Source organism: Epinephelus fuscoguttatus, linkage group LG16, assembly GCF_011397635.1.
Source record: "Epinephelus fuscoguttatus linkage group LG16, E.fuscoguttatus.final_Chr_v1".
In the NCBI taxonomy this organism is placed as follows: Eukaryota; Metazoa; Chordata; class Actinopteri; order Perciformes; family Serranidae; genus Epinephelus; species Epinephelus fuscoguttatus.
The window spans coordinates 36,809,212-36,833,283 of record NC_064767.1 but is presented as its reverse complement, the minus strand read 5'-3'; the positions used below and the strand labels follow the sequence as shown (position 1 = coordinate 36,833,283).

Below are 24,072 nucleotides of genomic sequence, written 5' to 3'. Positions count from 1 at the left end.
TTTCCATAGCTGACATATCACAGGTACATTTTAGTTAATACATCGGTTGAAAATTAAATCCATATTGTAATGTACTGTAATATAAAGGCCAAAAATGACCTTGCGTTCTCTTGACATTGCTTGTTTTATCGACATTTTGACTCTTACGAATAATTTGCACTGTCTATGTGAGATGGAGGCCGACAGCGAGAGCCCGAGGTCCCATTCATCGCTGCTTGCAGCTTTAATTCTCAATTGAGTCTGGTTTTAAGGAGAGCAATATCATGGCTTCATTTTCCAGCTGGAAATCACTGTCTGACATTATGGTAAAGCTCAACATAGCATACACTTAAAGTGATATTGATTTTTTTAGGTGGTTAAAATATGTATTGCTGCTGACCCCTCCACAGCAGTTAAGACTCCAGACTGCTCCAAACAAAGGGCACGCCAACTGACAACCACTGTTTGTAAAATTCTGACTGTCGATAAAGACCCCTTACAACCTCACTTAAAAAAATCTGAGCTATCCCTTTAAATATGACTTAAAATGTTTCATCAGGAACTCCATCAAATGTTGAACTAAGTAAGAAAAAAACCCCTCACTAATTATTATTCATTCTGACACTACATCATGTGTGTAGGGAAGAGATAGGTTAGTTACTCAGGGAGTATAACAAATATGTTGCTAGAAATTTTGTAAGGATTTTTTTCAAGCAAAATCTATAAGCCATGCTAGCGGTTGGGCTAAAGGGTTTGCAATGTCAGCTGGTCATTACGCTGAAGAAGTCTCAGCTATTGGATGGATTTCTATGAAATTTGTTGGAGACATTCATGATCCCCAGAGGGTGACTTTTATTATCCTCTTTCCTTTAACACCATCAACAGGCTGACTTTTGTCCATTAAAAAAGACAGGCCTGTAACCATGTAAACAGACCACCGGAAATTTCAAGAAATAACATTACTCTTTGTATTGTTCATTTTAATTTAAGAGGGTTTTATACTTGTAAAACTTCCCCAGAGCCTTGAATTGCTATTTGTAAGTGTTTAAGGAAGCTAGAAATTGTTTTTGGCTCATGTGCTCAGAAAACCATTTTCATTCCAATGAAAGGACACCATCTTGGAGTCTGGTATCCCTTCTTAATGTCCCAGAATGCAATGCATTACATTTCATAGGAACATTAGAAAGAAATTTGGAATGAGAGACAGTTTACACAGCAGATATTTTGACTTGTCATTGCAGTAAATGCACAGGTGGAACTTGTAACATTAACAGTGATTCCTTGCAATAATAATTTATATGTTTAATATTTGTAGAGCTGAGTGACAGTATGGTAGGAGGAGGTTCAAACAAAAATAATAAAACAGCCTCTGTGCACATTTTTATGGCTTTGTGATTAACACACTAATATTCATAAGTGCTACTGGCCCCATTCTGATTCAGACACTTTTACTATGAACATTTCTTAAACCTTGAATAACTGCAGACCGGAGGTGAGTCGTGCTTTAGCCTTCTTCCTTTTTTTGACTTCTGCATTTTGTTATCCAAACTGACTCTTTACCATATAATTAGGATCAATATTCTATCAATCACTACTCATTCATAATTAAAGAAGAGTTCAACATTTCAGGAAAATACACTCATTCACTTTCTTTATGATAGCAAGATAGGCAGATTTATACCACTCTCATGTCTGTGTAAGTACAGCAGAGCATAAAGACCAAGGTTGCTTTGAGTCTTCATGGTAAGCCTAGCTAGCTCCATAGACAGAGCACAAACATGAAATCTGCCATCTAACTCTTGGAAAGAATTCAACTAAGGCCAAATCCACACTAATACATTCATTTTAAAATGAAAATGACCTCCATAGACACTAGCATTTTAGCACCATTTTAGAAATAATCTCTGTCTATACTAACACGCCTGACAGCGCATGTCACATGGCCAGTCATGTACACTGGGCATGCACGTGCTGGTGTAAACAGGAAGCAGATTGCCTACGCTGCAGTTGGTTGCTTAGTTACAGAAAATAGTATGGACATGGCGAAAAGTACCACCGAAGACAAGGTGGAACCTTTACTGAAAGTATACATAAGTATACGTAAGTAGGTATTACATAAGTATAACACCCAGGCCACACTGCCTGCGTGAACCGCATGGGACAGCTACCTCACTGAACTGCTGCAGTTCATACTGCTGCTGCGGCGCTGCTGCAAAGCTGCCTGCTGCTATGAGTAGGTGGTGCTCTGCAAATTTATGGAGCCATGCAAGCCACTAAGTTACAACACAGTCCTGCAAATATTTGACAGTAAAAGGGAGGGGGGTATTGTTAAAAAAGCAAATAGACTAAAATGAAACCCTGGGGTTCGCAAACTGATATAGGGTCAATGGCAATTTCAAAGTGCTCTATTTTAGGGGTTCCAAAGTAGCGTGGATGCTAGGCATTAACGTAGCAATATTTATGCATTTTAAAATGACAGCATATGAGTGTGGATAAAGAACTAAAGAAACCAGAGCAAGTTACAATATACAGTCAGTGAAAAATTATAAAAAATTATACTATTATGCTTGTTACAACAATTGGGAGCACTTTATAACATTTAGGCAGGGTTTGCTTAAAAAGGTCCACATTCAAAAACCACTAAAATGATGAAAGACATAATACAACAAAAGTCCTGTTAAAAAAAAAGTCCATAGTGTTGAAAAAAATATGTGACACTGGTGAACAGCAGATCTGGACTTGGATTACTTTTAAATTATGGAGTAAAATTCCAATAATGATAATATTAATTCAAAGGCAAGGTTTAAGGCTGATGTTTTTGAGGTTTGATTTAGATTTGGGGCAAATTATGAATAGATTTTCAACAGTTCAAAGGTATACTCCCTGGTTTTGTTATATGACCGCAAAATGTCTAGGTTTCTTCCCATTCACTTTAGCTGATCAGCTGTGAAGTGTTTTGGGATTTAGGAGCGCTGCTGGACACTTTAACCAAACTAGGGAGTTGAACTTTATGGTTACTGTTGAGGGTTTTGCAGTGGCTGAATGTCAGTGGACGTCCTCACAAGTATAGTAATACAAGCTTGTGCGTGTGGTTGTAGTGTCTCTTGTCAGCCCCTAGTGTCCATCCACACTCACTGTGTGTGTTGTTTGGTGTGTTGCTGCCTCCACACAGTAGTTGGGTTTGTCAGAGGCAGTGAAGCCTGGCAGACACACACACTGATAAGAGCCCACTGTGTTAATGCACTTTGCATTTTTACACAACGACATCCGATTGTTTAGCTCTGAACACTCGTTCACATCTGTGGACAGAGAAGGACAGAAATGTGACAGATATTTTACAGTTTTGTGAGTTTTATTGTGTTATAGTTGTGTGTAGCTGTCCTCTTACCAATGCAGGCCATGCGGGACAGATCCAGGGTGTATCCATCGAAGCAGTCGCAGGTGTAGCCCTCCTGAACGCGGACACACCTACCGTTCTCACAGCCATTCAGTATCCCACACTCCTCTGCTCGCAAACCCTCAAATGCCTTGAATGGGTCTGTAACACAAATAGACCAAACCAACCTCAGAACTTGCCTGTGAATGAACACATTTTAAGGTTTTCCTAAGTATTTAAGTAATCAAGCCATAGTTGTCTCTGTATATTCATGGGCACATACAAATGGGAACTGGAACCAGTCATGTTGCAGTTACAGTTTGCAACCATGTCTGTGAAAACATGGATGCTTCACAGACATCTTGCCTGTAGCAGCACAGAAGATCTATACAATCAGCACAATTTCAAGGTGGGCACCCAAGACTAGTGTCACTAATACATCCATCTATCCACTTTCATCCATTTATCCAGGCTGGGTCGCAGGGGCAGCAGGCCACCAAAGCACCCCAGACATCCCTCTCCCCAGTAATACTTTCCAGCTACTCCTGGGGGACCCCAAGGTGTTCTCAGGCCAGATGAGATATTAAATCCCTCCAGCATTTTCTGGGTCTGCCCCTGGGTCTCCTACCAGTGGGACATGCCCAGAACACCTCCAACAGTAGGTGCCCAGAGATCAGATGCCCAAACCACCTAAACTGACGCCATTTGACGCAAAGGAGTGCCGAAAGGGGCCACCCCACAGAGAAAACTAATTTCGGACACTTGTATTCACAATCTCATTCTTTCGGTCTCTACCCAGAGCTCATGACTATAGGTGAGGGTTGGGATGTAGATGTACCAGTAAATCATAAGCTTCGCCTTCCAGCTCAGCTCCATCTTTACCACGACGAAGCCGCACCCAACTCACATTCCATCTCACATTCCATTTTACCCTCACTCTTGGACAAGACCCCGAGATACTTGAACTCCCTCGCTAGAGGCAGCAACTCTCTCCCAACCCGGAGGGAGCAATCCACTGATATCCGGCAGAGAACCGTGGCCTCAGATTTGGAGGTGCTGACTCTCATCCCGACTGCTGAACACATGGCTGCAAACCACTCCAGTGTGATAAAGCCAACAGAACCACATCATCTGCAAAAAGCAGAGATGCAATTCTGTGGTCCCCCTGGTCTGAGTCCACCCACATCCGGGTTTTTGCTTCAGCGACCGCCACAGCTGCAGCCCTTCTGGCTAGCAGGTACCTGTCTGCTGCTTCAGGTGACCCCTGGGCCAGCCAGACCCAAAAGGCCTCCTTCTTTAGCCCGACGGCCTCCCTCACCGCTAATGTCCACTAACAGGGTCTTAGGTTGTTCCAGTCCACCTTCACTGCATGTTTGGGTTTACCAGGTCTGTCTGGCAGCCTCCCCACCATCTGATCCAATTCACCACTAGGTGGTGATCAGTTAACAGCTCTGCTTCTCTCTTTACCTGAGTGTCCAAGACACATGGTCGCAGAGCTGATGATACGAACACAAAGTCAATCATCGATCTTTGGCCTAGGGTGTTCTGGTACCAGGTACACTTATGAACCTCCCTGTGCTCGAACACGGTGTTTGTTAAGACCCTCTTGTTTTGCAGGGAGAACCCAAACACTGCAGCACTCAACCGGTGGCTTCTGCCCAGCACACAATACACTAGACCCTGATTTCTGCCGGCAGGTGGTGGGCCCACAGGGCGGTCATCAATATAGTATCTGACCAAATGTCTCCCCTTCTGTTCCTGGGTTATGGCGTTGAGTGATTTCCGAAAAGGTGTTTTTGCAAAATATAATTTTACAGTGAAGCTGACATTTGAGCTTTTGGATATAAAATGCCATCACTTTATCATTTTATCCATTTTAATCCTTGGACATTTGTGTTAATTGTTGTCATAATTAGTGCAATAATTCTTGATTTATGGAGAAAAAAAGGAAAAAAGTTTTGTGAGGTCACAGTGACCTTGGCCTTTAATCACCAAATTCTTATCAGGTCATTGTTGAGTCCATTGTTATGTTTGTGCCAAATTTATAGAAATTCCCTAAAGGTGTTCTTGAAATATCATGTTCACATGAATGGGACAGGTGGACGTTCCTACGTATGTACGGACTGACAACCTGAAAACATAATGTGTCTGGCCACAGCTATCGCCGGTGCAGAGGCATAAAAAAGAAGACTGGGATGTCGTATGCTGTAAAGCCCTCTGAGGCAAATTGTTATTTGTGATATATGGCTTTATAAATAAAATTGATTGATTGATTGATTGATAAAAAAGCGTGGAGTACAAGCAGGAGACCACGTTTAACTAACGGACTCAGGCAACAGTATACCTGTTTGACCCTCCTTCCTGCCCCTAAAGCCTCATGGGAACAGTAGTTCTAAGTTAGAGTGTAGTTATCCCCTGGATCAAATTAAGTGAAAAATTAAGGGCCATTGAACGCTTAGTCAATTTTTTTTGGTCTGAAATTGTCACACATCTAATAATAAATAAGACCTCACGTTGTGTCAATCATGTTTGTATACTGAGTCTGAAACTTTCGCCCGTCATTACAATTTTCGTAACAGATTCGATTTTCTGCGTTTTTCAAATCCAGAAGCCTTTAAAGAGCTGTTTGACCAAGAATCAGTGAAGAAAATGTGGTGGCGGGGTAGAGCTGTGACAAGACAGAGGAACAGGGAGAAGGATAAGAAAAAAATACAGTTCATGTGAAATCTGGCTTCAATCCTAAAAAGTGGAACGGATAATACCACTGGCTTCAGGTAGAAGTTTCTAATACTGCTCTCGGCTTCTTATGTTTTTACCATACATAAATCCAAGCACTCCCCCAAAGTTATGCCTTCAAAATTTGAATGCACTGATTTGGTGGTTTACACGAGTGGCTCTTACTAAGTCTTAATTAGTCTTAGTCTTAATAATTTATCCACTGTGAGACGTCAGGCAGAGAGTTTTTTTAGCTGAGGATATTGTAGGACTTGAATCAGGATCAGCAGACTCTTGGATTTCATTCCTTTAAAGCTCATTCTAACATGTTGTTAATTTTATTATCACAAGATGGCAGCAAAGTGCTGTGCAGAAAGAACATGAGTGCTTTTTGAATTTAACTATTTGAAAGGCTGTAATGCCTACATTCTCAATTAGCTTCAAAAAGTTTTCAATTGGGATCACCACAATTTCATTACATAGTAATTAAAAATGGTATCACTGTATTTACATTTCATAGTGTTAGTTTTTAATGGTACATGCTCTGTGTGGACAGTAACCTCTGAGATAAACTCAGTAACATGCAAAGAGTGCCCACATCTCCAATATGTTGGTATGATCATCATAAAACATGTTGTGGTTTGACAAAGGGTGTGAAGCATATCTGCAGAGGCATGTTAAATCAACTTATACAGTGAGCCATAGAGCTGTGATTCTTCAAATGGGGTCTGTACCATTCTGCCAGGGGGTTCATATTAATTTTTTCGATCCAATATTTTAAATAATGACGAAATGTTAAAATAAATATAGAAGAGTTCAATGATAACTGTATATAGAGAATAATAAACTGTTTCTAATCCGATAATCGATGACGCAACAAACTATTCCTTGCATTACTCTCTTCAACTTTCACTTGCATTTCCAGTATAGAGTTGTCTTCCTGCAACAAGTTCATTCTCGTGAGATTTGAGAACAAGACATCTCCTTGAGCTAGACTTTCACACAATAAATAAAGGCCAGATCAAGTGAGGGTAGTACGACACTTCAGACACTTATAATAACAATCTGAGCCTGTCTGTTGGATAAACTTTTTATGTGTACTTTATAATTCTTTTCCTTGGTCACATTACTGTGAAGAACTTTGTGGAGACCCTATTAATGTCTCTTTCTATAAAAAAAAAAAATCCTGTGTTTCAGCACTAGAAAGCATACACTAAATAGAAATACTCACAATCCTTGTCGTAAAATGGCAGGACAGCCTGCTGCTCTGGTGAAGGTGAATAATCTGGGCTCACTTCATATTCATGGACTGGGCTGGCAACAAGGGCATCCTGACCATATGACCGCCGCCCATCAAGGTTACACATAGAAGCATAATCCTCTGAGAGACAGACACAGAGAGGAAAAAGACATTTCTTGTTGAGCGTCAGGATCTGCCAGGTTCTGTAAAAATTCATAGGTGTGGAACTAGGCTGTAGCCATGGAATCAACATCGGGCATGTTAAGGAGTTGAAAATTTTGAATAATTCCCTGTTAAACACGTGATTTTAACATATTTTGACAAAGAATTTTGACAAAGAATGAGCACTCGTCTTCTATTATTGGGTTGCCCAAATTGTTGGAAACCCAAAAGTCCCCCAGCTGGGGGGCTTTGAGAACGACACAGTGTGAAACAATGCACCGATCACGAAGAATATAGTGATGTTACACATCAAATTAAACAGCAAAACCTGGGCTACAAGGCTGTCCTAGAATAGCAATGAAAAAAACAAACATTTTTTTTGTTGTTGGTTTTCAGTTTCAGTTATATATTGGGAGGGACATTTTGGGCATATCTGAACATTGGGGGGACGTGTCCCCCTCAGTGTATATGGTGACTACTGCCCTGGTCTGGAACACAGAGTTGACTGGTCGACTCAGTGATTTTTGGTTTCATAGACTCTATGCTACGTATGCAAATAGGTTCCTCTGTTGCAATCATTGAAAATGCAGCTATGGTTAACTGTACGGAATAAATGGTGAAGAGTCGGTAGAAAGGCAGGGAAAGAATGGGCAATATTAACTAAACCAATTAATAAAATTAAAATTTAATTTGCCATTTGTGTGTGTATGATGCATGACTAATTAAAATATTAATTAGGAGCCAGCGTTTCTGCTGGACTTAAACATTTTCAGGCTTTTTTCAAGTCTTCTCTACTTATTCATACTTTAAATTCCATTTAAACCCTACAGTGTTCCACATCTTTCATATATTATGGGTGTTACTGAACTTACAAAGCTAGCAATTCAGTTTGGCATCAGCGTTTCAAAAAACGCAAAATACTTCATGTCTTTTTTTACATTATTGATATTATTCAACTTTCCAATGACATTAATACTAATTAAACCCATTGCCCCTTTAACTATTCTTATTACTTCCCCCTCTTCTTACACATTTAAGCCAACAATTCAGTGTAGCATCAGCTTTCAGCATCAAGCATTCACACCACACTTTCTTCAGAAATTGCTTTCTCTAGTTTTTATTTGCTTCCTTACATTCATCTCTGAGCTATGTACTTTAGAAATTGACAATTAAAACTGAAAAATTAAAACTTAGGAACTCTGCTGTAATGGAAACATGTTGGCACCTCAAACACTCAACAACAAGTTTACATGGATAGGTTTCCATGTGTCAGAGCTAGCAAACACTGCTCATCACACACAACTGGTAAACGGAATGTAAGACACATAGACAAACACTATGGTGTATCTGAGTGTGTGTTGTTGTGTGGTGTGTACCAGTGTTTCTGGGCGGACACAGGGCACAGTCCATGCCCCAGGCCTCTCCGTACAGACAGCAGCACTCTGTGTATGTGGTCTTCCTGTTGGGACCTAGCGGCTGTGTGCACGTCATGCTTTCTGTTACCGTCTGCCAGCAGATACCCTGGTAGTCTATCTGCTCCGTCTCATGTTGCTCTGCAAACACACGCGCACACACACACACACACACACACACACACACACACACACACAGCATTATTACATAACGGTGTGTGTTCTTTGCTCTGCTTCCATCCAAATAGATTGTATGTAATTAGTTAAAAATATTATTGACTACATTGACTAATTGACTACATTTCTGTAGTTGGGCTAAAGCATATCAACTAAACCAAGCAATCTTCTTTCAACATTTCATCAGTATTAATTGGTCTTGGTTGGAAGTGTACAGAAGGCAATAGTGACCATAGTAGCTAGTACAGTAATTTTCATAATACATCAGATTCAGATTTTGTAGACCTTACATTTACAACTTAACATTTATAGCTCCAGTTTTACAAAGTTGGAGTGCTGTGTAAAAAGTAAATAAAAACAGAATGTAATGATTTACAAATCCTTTTTCTCTTTTTCTACCAACTGAATACAGTACAAAGACAAGATATTTAGTGTTCAAACTGAAAAACTTTACTTATTTATTTTTTGAAAAAAAAAAAAAAAGAATATATATACATACACACTCATTCTAAATTTGATGCCTGCAGCATGTACAAAAAGTTAGGAGGGGCATGTTTACCACTGTGTGACACCCTTTCTTTCAACAACACATTGTTAAAGCTCTGAAAGTAAAATTCTTACTTGACATACCACTTCAGTTGCTCAACAGTCCTAGGTCTATGTTGTCATATTTTGGGCTTCATAATGCATGAATGTATGTTCAATAGGAGACAGGTCTGGTCTGCAGGCAAGTCAGTCTAGTACCTGCACTCTTTTACTACAAAGCCATGCTGTTGGAACACGTGCAGAATGTGTCTCATTGTCTTGCTGGAATAAGCAGGGTTGTCCTTGAAAAAGACGTTGTCTGGATGGCAGCATGTGTTGCTCCAAAACCTGTCTGTACTTTTCAGCATTCATGGTGCCCTCACAGATGTGACAGTTACCCATGATGCCATGGGCACTAACACACCTCCATACCATGACAGATGGGTTTTGAACTTTGTACTGGTAACAATCTGGATGGTTTCCTCTTTAGTCCAGAGGACATGGCGCCCATGATTTCCAAAAACAATTTGAAACATGGACTTGTCAGATCACAGCACACTTTTCCACTTTGTGCCAGTCAGTGTCAACTCGGGCCCACAGAAGTGTTCACAGTGTCTCTGGATCTTATTATGATATATGGCTTTCACTTTGTATGGTAGAGTCTTAACCTACATTTGTAGATGCAGCAAAGAACTATTTTACTGACAATGGTTTTCCAAAATTTTCCTGAGCCCTTTATATAATCATGTCAGTTTTTTTGGGGCATTTTGCCTTTAATGGACAGGACAGGTAAGTGTGAAGGGGGGAGAGAGAGAAGGGGGGATGACATGCAGCAAAGGGCCACAGGCTGGATTCGAACCCGGGCCGCTGCGGCAACAGCCTTGTACATGGGGCGCCTGCTCTACCACTAAGCCACTGACGCCTCATCATGTCAGTTTTTAATGTAGTTCTGTAACTGTTGGACTGTTTGCCCATGCAGTTTTTCACAAAGTGACCATCCTTGCTAATAAAAAACTGTGTGTTTCAAAGATGCTCCTTTTATACCCAGTCATGATACTTTAATTTGTTGCCAATTAACCTGTTAACCTGTGGAATATTCCAAACAGGTGTTTTTTTGAGCATTGCAGCTCTCCCAGTCTTTTGTTGGCTCTGTCCCAACTTCAAGATATTTTTGGGGCTTTTTAGCCTTTAATTGATAGGACAGACAAGCGTGAAGGGGGGCGAGAGAGAGGGAGTGACATGCAGCAAAGGGCCACAGGCCGGAGTCCACCCCAGGCCGCTGCAGCAACAGCCTTGTACATGGGGCGCCTGCTCTACCACTAAGCCACCAGCGCCCTGGCTCTGTCCTAACTTTTGAAGCATGTTGCAGGCAGTCAGTGAATATTTGAAAAAAAACCAAACAACAACAACAACAACAACCAAACAAAAAAAACCCAAACAAACAAAAAAACAAAACAAAGTTTATCAGTTTAAACTTAAATATCTTGTCTTTAGACTGTATTCAATCGAATAAAGGTAAAAGTCTCTCAAGTAGGACAATGTGGCTGTGCTCCCATCAAGATCTAAAAATCAAATATACAGTTTGAGGAATTAGGGTGAACATGGCTACATTTAGGTAGATGGTAACAAATGGTTTACTGAGACCTAAACTTTTAGGGAGTGATACACAGCCTGGGAGTGAGCACTGCCAGAGAAGCTCCATCAGGGCTTATCATGTACTTTATGTATAAATGATTCACAAGGAATTAGTTTTTGGGGCCAACGTTTGAGATTTTTTTTTTTTTTTGGCTGAATTATTGCATAAGCTTAACAATATTGAAACAAACATAATATGGGGATTGGAAGACTTTGTGTTAATTTTGGCAAGAAGATTTAAGAATTTCCTGGGGGGACATTTCAGGGAGGGACATTGGGAACCAAATTCATGAACTTTTCCAGAGCTCGCTCCCAGATCTCAGATAATGCTGGCATTCAGACTGTAGCAGGGGACCTGAAAGAGTATCATCCTACAAGTACTTGGGTATTTGGGTTGATGACAGACTCTCTTTTAGAGTACATAATGAGAACTAAGTGAAGAAACTGAAGGTTTGGCTGGAATTTTATTATCAAAATAGGACCTGCCTTAATTAAGCAGTTAGGAAAACACTTGTGCGGGCTACGTTTTTAAGTCTAGACTATGGGGACATTATTTACATGCATGCTGCCTCTACACTGTGATGCCTCGACTCTGTGTATCACAGCTCTCTTTGTTTTTTAGTGTGTCCATCTCCTTGTCCTGCACATACTGTATCACTGTGTAAAAAGTGCCATTCTACACTCTCCTTTCATGTTGCACACCTAAAGAATTTTGTGATGTTGCAGACAATGTAATCTTTTGTTGCACAACCTGAGTGAGTATCTACAGGAGTTTTGTGTGTGCCAGCTTGAGCAACATAGGACCGGATTCAGTGGACTAGGTCATCAAAACAGTTGGCAGACATCTATAAATACCTCTTATTAGATGTAAGCTCTAAATGTCTTCCTCATCAGTGAATTCACTGATTTCATCAAATCTCTTAATTTTCAAAACAATAGAAAGTAGCTCAAAAATATATACAAAAGAAACAGCCATCAGAAAGATATGTATCAGGTTCAGGATGATATGATGTTACTAAACAAGGATAGTGTCTGGTTACAATTCAGATGATTGAACCCTTTTACAGAGACATAAATTGAAAATGTCTGCCAGCTCATCAGTTTTCTTTAAGCAACACTCATCAAAAGTGTCAAGTGCCATACCGTAATTCAGACATTAGTATTTTTTATTTACAAAGCCATACTGGGTAAAGTCCTTTTACATCTGTGTAATTTTCTGTCACTCAACAAAAACTATGACAGTCTGTGTTCCACTAGATGATGACTCCACCAGGTACCCAGGATTAGCTCAGAACTTGATAGAACAACTTTTTCCAATTTTAGCCCTTCTCATGGAATAACCTTTAAGACACACTGCAGCTTAATTATTCTGTCTCACTGGGAGAGTTCAAAGCTCTAACCAAAAAAACGGTGTAACCAAAGAGTGCAACAGGGGCAGCGTTAGCTCAGTCCAAAAGGACTTGACTTGGGAACTGGAGTGTTGCTGGCTCAAGTCCCTGTACGGACCAATATGGACTGTGGACCGGTAGCTGGAGAGTTGCCAATTTGCCTCCTGGGCACTGCTGTGCAAGCAGTTTGGGGTTCAGTGCCACTGAGCAAGGCACTGAACCCCAAACTGCTTGGGGCACCTGTCCAAGGCAGCCCCCACCCTCATCTCTCCAATTAAATGCATATATAGGTCCTGTGTGTATATGACAACAGAGTGAAAAAAACTGAATTCCCCCTCGGGGAATAATAAAGTATATGTTAACTACTATTTTAAAACTGGATTTTGTATTATCTATCTCTTGTCCCTGTCTGTTTCTAACATGCTCTATTTTTAACTGTCCCTTGTCTGGTTTTGAAATGCTCTATTTTTTATCTTTGTAGCCTGCAACCTTGTAATAGCATGCTATCTTGGCCAGGTCTCCATCAAAAAAGTCATATTAATGTCAGGGGACTTCCTGGTTAAATAAAGGTTAAAATTGTGTCTTGAATGTGTGCGTGGAATATAAAAAAAGCCTGTCTTACCAGCCACCCCAGGAACGAAGACACAGTGGTTACTGTTTGGGTCCAACACCATGGGATGTGTACAGAAACACATGTATGAGCCATCTGTGTTCAAACACTGTCCACCAACACACACCGAGTCATCAAGACACTCATTGATGTCTACAAGAAAGAAAAGCAAATAGAGATATGTAAAGGAAAAATAAGTCAAAGGACATTCTTCATGTCAGTTGAACTTCTCACCCTACGCTGCCTTGGATCAGTACATCCTCTCCCTCACAAATGCTAGCCCCTACAAAAAAGTTTTACATTGATGAAACACCATCAGCACACCATGAAATATAAGCGAATGAACAGATTTTCCATTTACTTTAAAGGAGTTTGTAAAAGGGAAGTTTATGTCAGCTGAGTAAAGAAAGATTGTAGAGTTCACATGACTGCTGATCTACAACTAAAGCTGATATTTTCTTCCTTTTTTTCTTTAACTCCGATTCTGCATCTACATGATTTTGCATTATGCTCAAGGAGTGGGACTTTGTTATGCTGCAGTAGTGCCGGGGTAGTAGCAAAGTGCCTCTTGCTGCTCTCATTTGGCTTCTCAGTCACGCAGCACTGGCCTGGCTCTCAACGAAAACGCTGAAGGTGGGGCTGTATGTCCCTTGCTGGCGGATGTATTTTCAAGATGGCAAAATGTTATGGAACCCCCCAAACGACTTGCCCGCACAATGTACAAACAAATCGGAAATTCTCCTTTTACGAGAATAAGTCAGATTATTGGTGGAGGTAACAGTACACCTATGCAGACATCAATTTTTGCCAATAAACAACTGAAAATGTTACACAATGTCCTTTTAAGTTTATATCCATGTCTGTGAAAACATGTATGCTTCACACAAATGTCCCCCACCGCAGCACAGAAGATCTATACCCTTGGTCACTAACAGGCGGACTGGAGTCCGAGTCCAGACACAGACGCCTTACTATATGGACCCGGTCCTATAACCAGGAAATTATTAAGGGATTTTAAATTCTGACAGGAAGCTTCTATTTAAACTGGCGCAACTTTTCTAGTCTTCATGGCACCGGTTTAGCTGATCAGGAAACGCACAGACCAATTGCATGCGAGTTAAGCTATCCCACAATGAAATCTCTGCATTCCAGGTGATTAACATTGCGACTCTGTATACAGTCAGATGGGAGAGGTGACAGGAGAGTGACAAGCGGGAAAATGATAGAAAAATAGAAAGACAGAAATTTAGAAAAAGAAAGAAAGCGATACAGGAAGAGAAGACAGAGAGGCATGTGAGCGGAAGACAGGGAGAGAAGATGTAGAGGAAGAGGCAAGTGAGCGGGAGACAGGGAGAGAAGACAGAGAGGCATGTGAGCGGAAGACAGGGAGAGAAGATGTAGAGGAAGAGGCAAGTGAGCGGGAGACAGGGAGAGAAGACAGAGAGGAAGACATGAGTGAGCGAGGGACAGAGAGAAACACAGAGGAAGAGATGAGTGAGTGAGAGACAGGGAGAAAAACAGAGGAAGCTTTCCCAGGATTGAGGAAAGAAGCCCTGTACATCTTGACCATGTTTGGCTCCACATACAGCTGCTAGGCAGCTTAGTTCTCTCACTGAACAACAAAAAGTGGGGAGAGTAGGAAAAGAGGGAAAGAAAGAGAAACAAGGAAGGTTAACAAGGAAAAAGGAAAATTCAAGCTGTTGCTACACATTTTATTTTTTCTAAAATTAAGCACTGTATTTTAAGATGCACAGTTCAAAACCTATTTCATTTATTTTCTCCATTTTATTTTTAAATGTATGTCTGTATAGTTCAATGTTAAGTGACAATTAATATTTTCACAGTGTTTTTGAACCACACATTCTTTATTTGATTTGACAGTCAGATTTTGATTACTTGCAGACATTGATACAACTGCTAGGCTACTTCAGTATATATCACACTAAATCATATCGCAAGTGAGACATTATGATGTTCCAGACCTTTGCATAAGGAAATTTTCTCTAACTGGACCTCTTTGAATTTTAGTTGAATACCCCTGATGTATTCAATCAGTTTCATGGTGAGCACCCAAGATTGGTGTCACCAATTAAGTCTTTGACAAGATGTCTCCCCTTGTGTTCCTGAGATATGACTTTGAGTAATGGCCAGAAAAGTTTTTTATACATAATATTATGATGTTACAGTGGAGTTGACCTTTGACCTTTTACATATAAAATATCATCACTTCATCATAATGTCCAACAAGACATTTTTGTGAAGTTTTGTCATAATAACTGTAAAAGTCCTTGAGTTACGGCCAAAAACATGTTTTGTGAGGTCATATGGACCACCAAAATCTAATCAGTTCATTTTTGAGTCCAAGTGAACATTTGTGCCAAATTTTAAGAAATTCCCTCAAAGTGTTCTTGAGATATAGTGTTCACAAGAATGACAAAAAGTCAAAGTGACCTTAAACTTTGACCTATGACCACCAAAATCGAATAACTTCTATCACTGAGTCCAAGTGAACATTTGTGCCAAATTTGAAAAAAATCATGCCTCTGGCTTTGGCTATCACTGGCATGGAGGCATAAAAAAGAATAAACTTCAGTGCCTAACTATTAGGCCCACATAGACAGGCCTTAAAGTGCTCAAAAGATGTGCCAAGACTGTGAGATGCAGTTGAAAAGCTCTGGAAAGAGCAGGTGATTGGACCTTGAGTTAAGATTATTTTAAAATTTTCATTCTCACTTTAATTTTTTTATCTAAAATGTTGATGTCCTTAATCTTCTCATTAAGATTATTCTAATTAAAATATCTATAACCTTTCACATTCTTACCAAACCATTGTGCACAATCTTCAGACATAGAGCCATTCACTGTAAAAATAGAAATTCCCTGAGGTGCCATAGAAACATTTTGAGGTTGCAGCCTAAAAATTGTTGTGCTTCAGTAGCCCCCATGCCCTATTCATTCATTCATTCATCTTCTAACCGCTTCATCCTCTTGAGGGTCGCGGGGGGGCTGGAGCCTATCCCAACTGACATTGGGCGAGAGGCAGGGTACACCCTGGACAGGTCGCCAGACTATCGCAGGGCTGACACATAGGGACAAACAACCATTCACGCTCACGTTCACACCTACGGACAATTTAGAGTTACCAATTAACCTAGTCCCCAATCTGCATGTCTTTGGACTGTGGGAGGAAGCCGGAGTGCCCGGAGAGAACCCACGCTGACACGGGGAGAACAGAGAACCCACGCTGACACGGGGAGAACTTGCAAACTCCGCACAGAAGGGCTCCCACGCCCGGGATCGAACTGGCAACCCTCTTGCTGTGAGGCGACAGTGCTAACCACCACACCACCATGCCGCCCACCCATGCCCTATACTCTGGTTAATTTAATGTGTTGTTAATGTGGCTGGAAACTGACCTGCGCAAATAATCAGTTTTCAGTATTAAGTGTGAAAGGCAGTGGAGGAAATTTCTAACATCAACAAGTGTCTCTCAAACACACATGCATACAGAGCTTTTTTGTTTGCTGTACATCACCCTGACCTCTGCACTCCAGTTTAGAGGGGTCGTAGTCCTGTCCTGTCTTGCAATAACACTCGTAGCTGCCCACTGTGTCCAAACAGAAGCCTCCTTTACACACCTCCTGGCCAAACAGTGTACATTCATCTGCATCTGCAAACAGACAGAATGGGCAGGTCATGTTACATGTTCAGAGAGTTTCTGTTGGCTTTAAAAGTCTTATGTTGGAAAGTCAGGAGTAACTGCACTGTGGCTTTATGGAGAAATAACATTTCGTTACTGCCAGGCAGGCTGGTTTGGTTCAGATCAGTTCAGTTTGGTACACATTAGTACACAACAGTTTCTTTTTCCATTTCCATTGTGAAAAGGTGTGGATGGTACCAATATAATAGTCCCCAGTTTTGGTCACCCCTCTGTTGGGGTACCTAGCACACGGATCTGGTACTAAAAGGTGGAGCTAGAAACACTGCAGTCCACTGATTGGTCAACAGAGAGCTGTTAACTCTTGCTCAGGGCTGAGTTGTGGTTGGTTTGGAAGGTTATGTAACCACTGCAAGTTTTCATACATATTAGTCAACTACAAGTATAAATTGAAAGGATGTTATGCTGCCTTTTTCATCTTTACCAGTTAGAAAAAATATTTTAACTCAATGTCAGCAGCTACTGGCAACTTTTAAGGTGGATGTTTACCTGTGATGTTACTTAGTGAGAGTTGAGAGCTGATGACGTGAATCAAACATCACACCTTAAATGTCAATATGACATCTTTGACCATTCCATTTGTTTTTATTGTCTCTCTTGAATGACATAAGCTATAGTAACGATTGGATCTTCAATTCTTTAAATTATGTGTGTGAATTTCAGATGGCATATATTCTAATCCTCACTTGGAGAAAAAATACGGCGAAGCAGTGTTCTGGTGGGCTCCAGCAGCACTATATCCCTACTCTTGCCTGAGAAGGACTACTGTAAATGCACAAACCCATTTTTATATGTCCTATTAAGAGAGACTCTCACTCCAGTGACAATCTGTTCTTTTCTTTCTGAAAATGTCAATGTACAATGTCGTTATGTGAATGTTAAATGAGGTGCAGATGTTCCTCTGCATCACTGGTGAAGAGGAAACACAGTAAAATCTGGATGGAACAGTGAGTGACAACAACCCCTCCTACATTTAAGAGTACTGTCTACGGTGGAAATGCTAAACTGAGCCACAGTCTAGGTACATGTCTGTAAGGTTTAATTTTGATTCTAAAGGTACTATACCGAATGTTTTTGGTGAAAATGGGCACCAGGCTGCTAAATGTTACTTTTACGGTCTATTTATTTTTCTTTACATGCAGCTCCGTGGCCCTCAGACAGGTAAAAACTGCATAGAACTGCATAAAAATGAATAGAAGCTGTTTAAAAATGATAAAAATAAATACCTCATTGTACCAGAGCCAATGCAAAGCAAAAACGCAATCTTGGGGGTGTTTTACATTTTGTATTAAAAATAAATCGGTGAAATCAATGCATCCTGTTGTTAAAATGATCCACTTAATGAATTTAATACAGTTAATATAACCTTCCAACCTGACGTAGCCAATTGCATTATCGCTTGGCAAAACTCAATACATACACAGTGAAGCTGGCAGCAACTGCACACTACAAAAAGAGAGTCTGTGTAGCAGGTAAAAAGCCCTGCTCTGCTCTTCCAACATGACACATTGTGTCCATGCCCCATGTACTATTTCTCCATAAGCCACTGTTTGTATGAGCCATGGTATGGGGGGTCTGCAAAGCTGCAGCTGAACCCTTCTCATAATTTTTGCATCTATAAAATACGATGAATAGCATTGTGAGAATGTTAGCAGAAAGTAATGCACAAGCCAAAGGTACTACTTTTTTGTTCTGTTGTGGGAAATTTGGAGGGTGAATGTGTAAACTTCATCCTCAAAATTCAGACTACAACCTGAAGGGTACTGGATTTTGGGGGCCAATGATGATAGTTTTAAAGTTTAAAAATCTTGAAAAAATATATTGGCCAATAGTAATTACTAAAATACTATAGTTTTGTAAAAAAAAAACAAAAAAACTTGCCTGCAGCTTTAGCATACTGGTTCACCTTCACTCTAACCATTCTCAATAACATTAGAAACATAACATAACGTTATAAATAACATGAGCCTCCACCTTGACTACGTTATCAAACAGCTAATAATGTGTTGCAAATGGCAGCTAAATATAATCAGCAAAATAACATTACTGTTTGACAATTATGTGAGTGAGAGCTGTAAGCATTATGCACTGCAACAGGTGAAAAGGAAAATAAGTGATTTCTGTATGATGGTAAGTGGTGTAGAAGTGGCTTAGTCTTACCTTTGTAGCTGGCAGCTGTGGGTACGTACAGTGAATCTCCATTGGGAATAAAACCTCTTCCAGATGGACACATCTGATTGAACTGGTCTGAAAGGGGACCAACATGGAGGTTTAAAGGTTAGGAGTCCATCGAGCACAAAGTTTTGTGTGTGTTTGTACATACATAGTATATATACTATAAGAACACTTTATTTGGCAAACTTTACTGTATCGGGTAACAGAGAGGTTTAGTTTATGCTCAATTGTTAAAATGGGTTGGTAGTTTGTTACTACACTGAAAATATAAACAAATAAATATAAAACCCAACATTTTTTTTACTCCCATTTTTTGTGAGTTGAAATAAACGATCTAAGACTTTTTCTATGCACACAAAAGGCTTAGTTCTCTGAAATATTGTTCACAAATTTGTTTAAATCTGTGTTAGTGAGCGCTTTTCTTTTTCCAAGATAACCCATCCACCTGACAGGTGTGGTATATCAAGATGCTGATTAAACAGCATCATTAATACACATGTGTGCCTTGGGATGGTCACAATAAAAAAGGCCACTCTAAATGTGCAGTTTTATCTCACAACACAATGCTACAGGTTTTACAAGTTTTGAGGAAGAGCACTATTGGCATGTTAACTGGAGGACTGCTGTCCAAGGCAGCCCCCTCGCTCTAACATTTCTCAATTTAATGTATGTATAGGTTCTGTTTGAGTGTGTACTTCTGGCCTGTGCGCATATGACAACAGAGACAAAAAAATTGAATTTCCCTTCAGGGATTAACAAAGTATAGGTCTATCTTTTTCTTCTTCTAAGCCAGCTTTGAAGAACTGAACATTCCAGGCCTGTTCCAAATCATCAGTCAAATCAAGCTAAATCATGTATCTACATACAAAGAACAGGACCCTCATATTCATTAGATAATTCCATTAACACAGGAGCTTTTGCCCTTCAATTTGTCAGTAGAATATAGTTCATTAAGGTGTTAAAATTAAGCTTTTAAGATCTAGTGGTATACTATGTTCCTAAAATATAGCCAAAGGTGTGTCTAGTAAAAATACTCAGTGTATCTTTTTGTTATTGTTCAGCTTCTTTTCTCCTTCTTCTCTAACTGACCTGTGCCATTGACGGGACAGGGATGCACCTCACAGTTGTCACCCCATCCAGCACCTAATGTGCAGCAGCACTCCTGCAGAGTGACATGGCTGGTCAGCACACTCTCACACAAGTTCTCATCATTCAGACGATAGTAGCACTCCTTCAGCTCCACTGATGACCCTGAGAGATGAATAAAGGAATAAAAGGAGAGAAGGATGAACACAGAGTCAAGTTCAGACAGGAAATAAAAATTGTTTAGCTCAGTGGTAGTTACTCATGTCTAATGATGAGTCTGGAGACGGCATTTGGCAGACACGATCTCCTGAAAACTTGAAGGGCCTAACCTGATCCTCAAGTGGTCTTCAAGTCCAGACAGTCATTTCTCACTTACACTGCAGCAGGACTAGAAAATTTTTCCAGCCCCTCCAGACTCTATATGTCTTACTTATGTGTTCCTTATGTGCAGTGCTGCCATAGAGAAAAATACAAATTTTCTACAGCTGCACTGCAAACAGGAGTTTTGAATGTTCCAGTGAGGAGCCAATTCATTTCTCCTCAGAGATTTTCACAACCAGTTCAAAGTAAGATAAAGTGAAAATCTCTTTATGTTGGCTTTAAACACAATTGTAAGCAGTTCATCTGCAAAATGTTGGAACATTTTCCAGAACAGAGGTGTATTTACATCCCATTTCCTGAACTAGCCACTAAACTCAGTCTGAGTTCACGATCCAGTTGCCATACTGTCATGTTTATTAATTTAATATTTCATTGTAAAGGAAGGTTAATCTCAAACACAGTCATGATCCCTTTTCAGGTCATGTACAAATTGCTTGACCTGTAATAACCTCTGCTGTACATGTTGCAGGATTCCATCACCACCTAAAAGTCCTTTCTCACTGAGGGCGAATATCCACGTGGATTATTCTCGCGGAAAAATATAAAAATTGATTTCATGGGTTCTTATGGAAGTTTGCACACCGGGGCGGAACTTTCGTGCGGTGAAAAAAGTTTCCGCCAGACTTTGACCCCCCGTGGAATTCGCGGGCGGGACTACACAGCTGGGCCAATGAAATTGTTTGTTTATAGTCGCGCAGACCGGGAGAGTCCGAAATCCAGTCAGGCAGGACAGTATGGAAGAAAAGTTGATAATTTCACAGCACCCTGTCCTTTTTGATAAAAGACAATGAATTAAAGGACAATGTCTGACAGTCCATTGTCCAGCTTGGTGGCTGCGGTGAGAGTGGTAAGTGCTAAAGAAAGCTGATGTTGACGCTTGTTAAACGTTAGCTTGCTAGCTCGCTGCCGCTGCCGCTGCTGCTACTCTCATCCATGTTCATCCGCATCTGTTCATGTAGCGCGGACTTGGGACACAACAACACGGAATTCCGCACTGCAACCGTACCGCGCCTGTGTATGGTTTGAGCGCGGAAAGGCGCTGTGCCAATATTCTGCAAACCCTTCCCGCATTTCTGTATTGCGGCAGTGAGAATAAACCTTAACACGACAGCAAACTAACATATCTTCAAGTAAAAGAACTGTGGGTAGAAGAAGATGATTGAGAATTGCTTGTTTCTCATCTTTAATGTACTAGGACTAATATAAATAAAATATAAAACAAATAATTAGACACAAGGGATCCACTCAGTGAGGACATCTAAATTACACTGTAGATTATCTGACTTTGAAATGAGATTGGGCTCACCGATAATACATTTTTAAAAAGATACCACCTGGAAAAAAAAAAAAAAAAAATTCTTTTGTTTGCATAAAGCATCATACATCCACAGTCAAGTCTGGATTTGACTATGAGGTCATTTAAATGTTTGTGGGTACAGTTTTACATAAATGTGATTGGTTGAAGCAGATTTATTGTTGTTTATGTGAATTGCTTTATTTCCCTATTGTAGAGAATATGGACTCCACTTCTACAGGAAGTCACTAATTTGCAACTGACCAATATTGGAGGTTGTGCATGCCAATATCCACCTTTCAGGTTGCTGTATTCATTGTATTTATTCTTACATCATTGCATTTATTCAAAAGTTGAAGGTGGCTCACCTGTGGGAACGGGCTCGCACTTGGCAATCATGACATTATAGTCCTGGCCTCTGGGACACTCGCAGAGGAAGGAACCATCAGTGTTCACGCACTGGGCCTCTCCACACACACTGCTCAGCAGCTCACACTCATTTACATCTGTGGAAAAGGAACAGCGCACCATGTCGATAAATGCTTTTTTAAATAGTCTGGTCATGAGTCTCTTAACAATCAAGAAATAATGCCTTTGTGCATCATCAGGTGTGCAAAGTGGATAAGAGGTGGGCAAATACAGCAGCTGTTGCAAACAAAGAAAGATCTCCCCATCCTGCTCCATTTGGTCTGAATACCAATCAATGAAGTCATGCTGCTTCTTGTGTGTAATGTTTACAGATAATAGTACTGCTCTAAAAATGAACCTGACTACACCTCATTTAACGATCAACACACCCATGGGTGCACAGATGGATGAAAGTACATTTGCTACTTAGACAACGTGGACGCTGGCTGTGAAAATGAAAACTCTGTCGATCTGAAACTAGCAATGACAGTTGTGCTGCACTGTGGCCACCAAGGCCGGGTGTAAGACAGGGCATATATAACATAATAATAGGAGTGGGAGAAAAAAATCAACACAACAAAGTATCACAATTTTTGTGTTGCAATATTGTATTGTCTTGGTTTTTATACTGTATAAATCATTATTATCAAAAAATACAAATTAAACTTCAGGTAGCCTTACTAGAGTAATACAATCAATGGCTTTTTCAGTCCACTACATACATTTTGCTGCAAATAAAATGGCTGAAGTGTGATGAACAGACAGAAAAATGTATCTTATTATATACAGGTATTGTAAGGTTTTCCTTTGGGGGAAAACGGTTGAAAAAAGGTAAATTACAATATATCAGAGATGGGGACTCAAGTCATTGTGACTTGGACTCGAGTCGACTTGAGTCGCTGTTTTGATGACTTGTGACTTGACTTGACAAAAAATAAAAGATTTGAGACTTGACTCGGACTTGGAAGTGAAAGACTCGGAACTTGATTTGACTTGAGACACGATGACTTGAATGACTTGAGTGTTATTCACATCATGTTTTCGGTTAGAATATAAAATTAATAAATTTATTTAAAAAATAATGTCGATTACCCGGTAGGAGCGCAGGCTGAGAATGGCGTTGTCATGATTGGATCACTACCCTGTCAATCAGTCATGCCCTCTCTACGTATCTTACGTGTTTATTGGAGAAACAGGCCCTCTTATATCAGATAGGCATCAACATGTCAGTGGGAGGGGTACCGAGAGTCATCGTCTTCGGCTTTCGGAATTACCGTTATGACGGCAAAAGACGAACAGCACAGTGCAAGACATGCGGCATAAACATCTCGGACAGCCAGACGACAACTTCAAACTTTGTTCGTCATTTGAAGAGCCATTCTGCCCAGTAAGTGCTTGTTAATTAGCTAATATTATCTGGTTAGTCGGTAGTTAGCTAACGTTAGCTTGATACAATATGGGGGTGGGGTGGGGGGGGTGGATTGGTTTGGTGGAACTTGCTTTTTAATTTATTTGCTAACATTAACCCCAGAAAACGTGAGCAAACATTCCGACCGGTTCATCACAAGACCGGCTGTACGTTTTATGAACGAGCAACACAGGGTTAAATGAGCTAAATGGGTGATTTTGGCCGCTGCCTTGGTTAGTGTGTGTGTGTGCGCACGCACACGCATGGGGGTCATCCCTGCAAAGTAAACATTGCAGCGATGAAGTCAATGTTTACTGACAATTACTTATATCTTGTCTTTTCACTTTATTAAGATCAGATTCTGCAGGTAAAATTACAATAAT

The 24,072-nt window shown here is 40.3% G+C and overlaps 1 protein-coding gene across 4 annotated transcripts in view; it reads right to left on the bottom strand.

Moving 5' to 3' along the window:
• Nucleotides 1–567: 567 nt before the first annotated feature.
• Nucleotides 568–24,072, bottom strand: part of ltbp1 (latent transforming growth factor beta binding protein 1) — a 213,669-nt gene continuing 190,164 nt past the window's right edge. For all 4 annotated transcript variants that reach the window (XM_049601156.1, XM_049601157.1, XM_049601158.1 and 1 more), the window contains 9 exons: nt 22,242–22,379; nt 20,202–20,363; nt 19,098–19,184; nt 16,761–16,889; nt 13,232–13,372; nt 8,849–9,025; nt 7,302–7,451; nt 3,368–3,517; nt 568–3,278 (listed from right to left, as the gene is read on the bottom strand). In XM_049601156.1, coding sequence (XP_049457113.1) covers nt 3,094–3,278; nt 3,368–3,517; nt 7,302–7,451; nt 8,849–9,025; nt 13,232–13,372; nt 16,761–16,889; nt 19,098–19,184; nt 20,202–20,363; nt 22,242–22,379 — 1,319 coding nt within the window. In that variant the 3' untranslated portion in view covers nt 568–3,093. The remainder of the gene's footprint in view (nt 3,279–3,367; nt 3,518–7,301; nt 7,452–8,848; nt 9,026–13,231; nt 13,373–16,760; nt 16,890–19,097; nt 19,185–20,201; nt 20,364–22,241; nt 22,380–24,072) is intronic.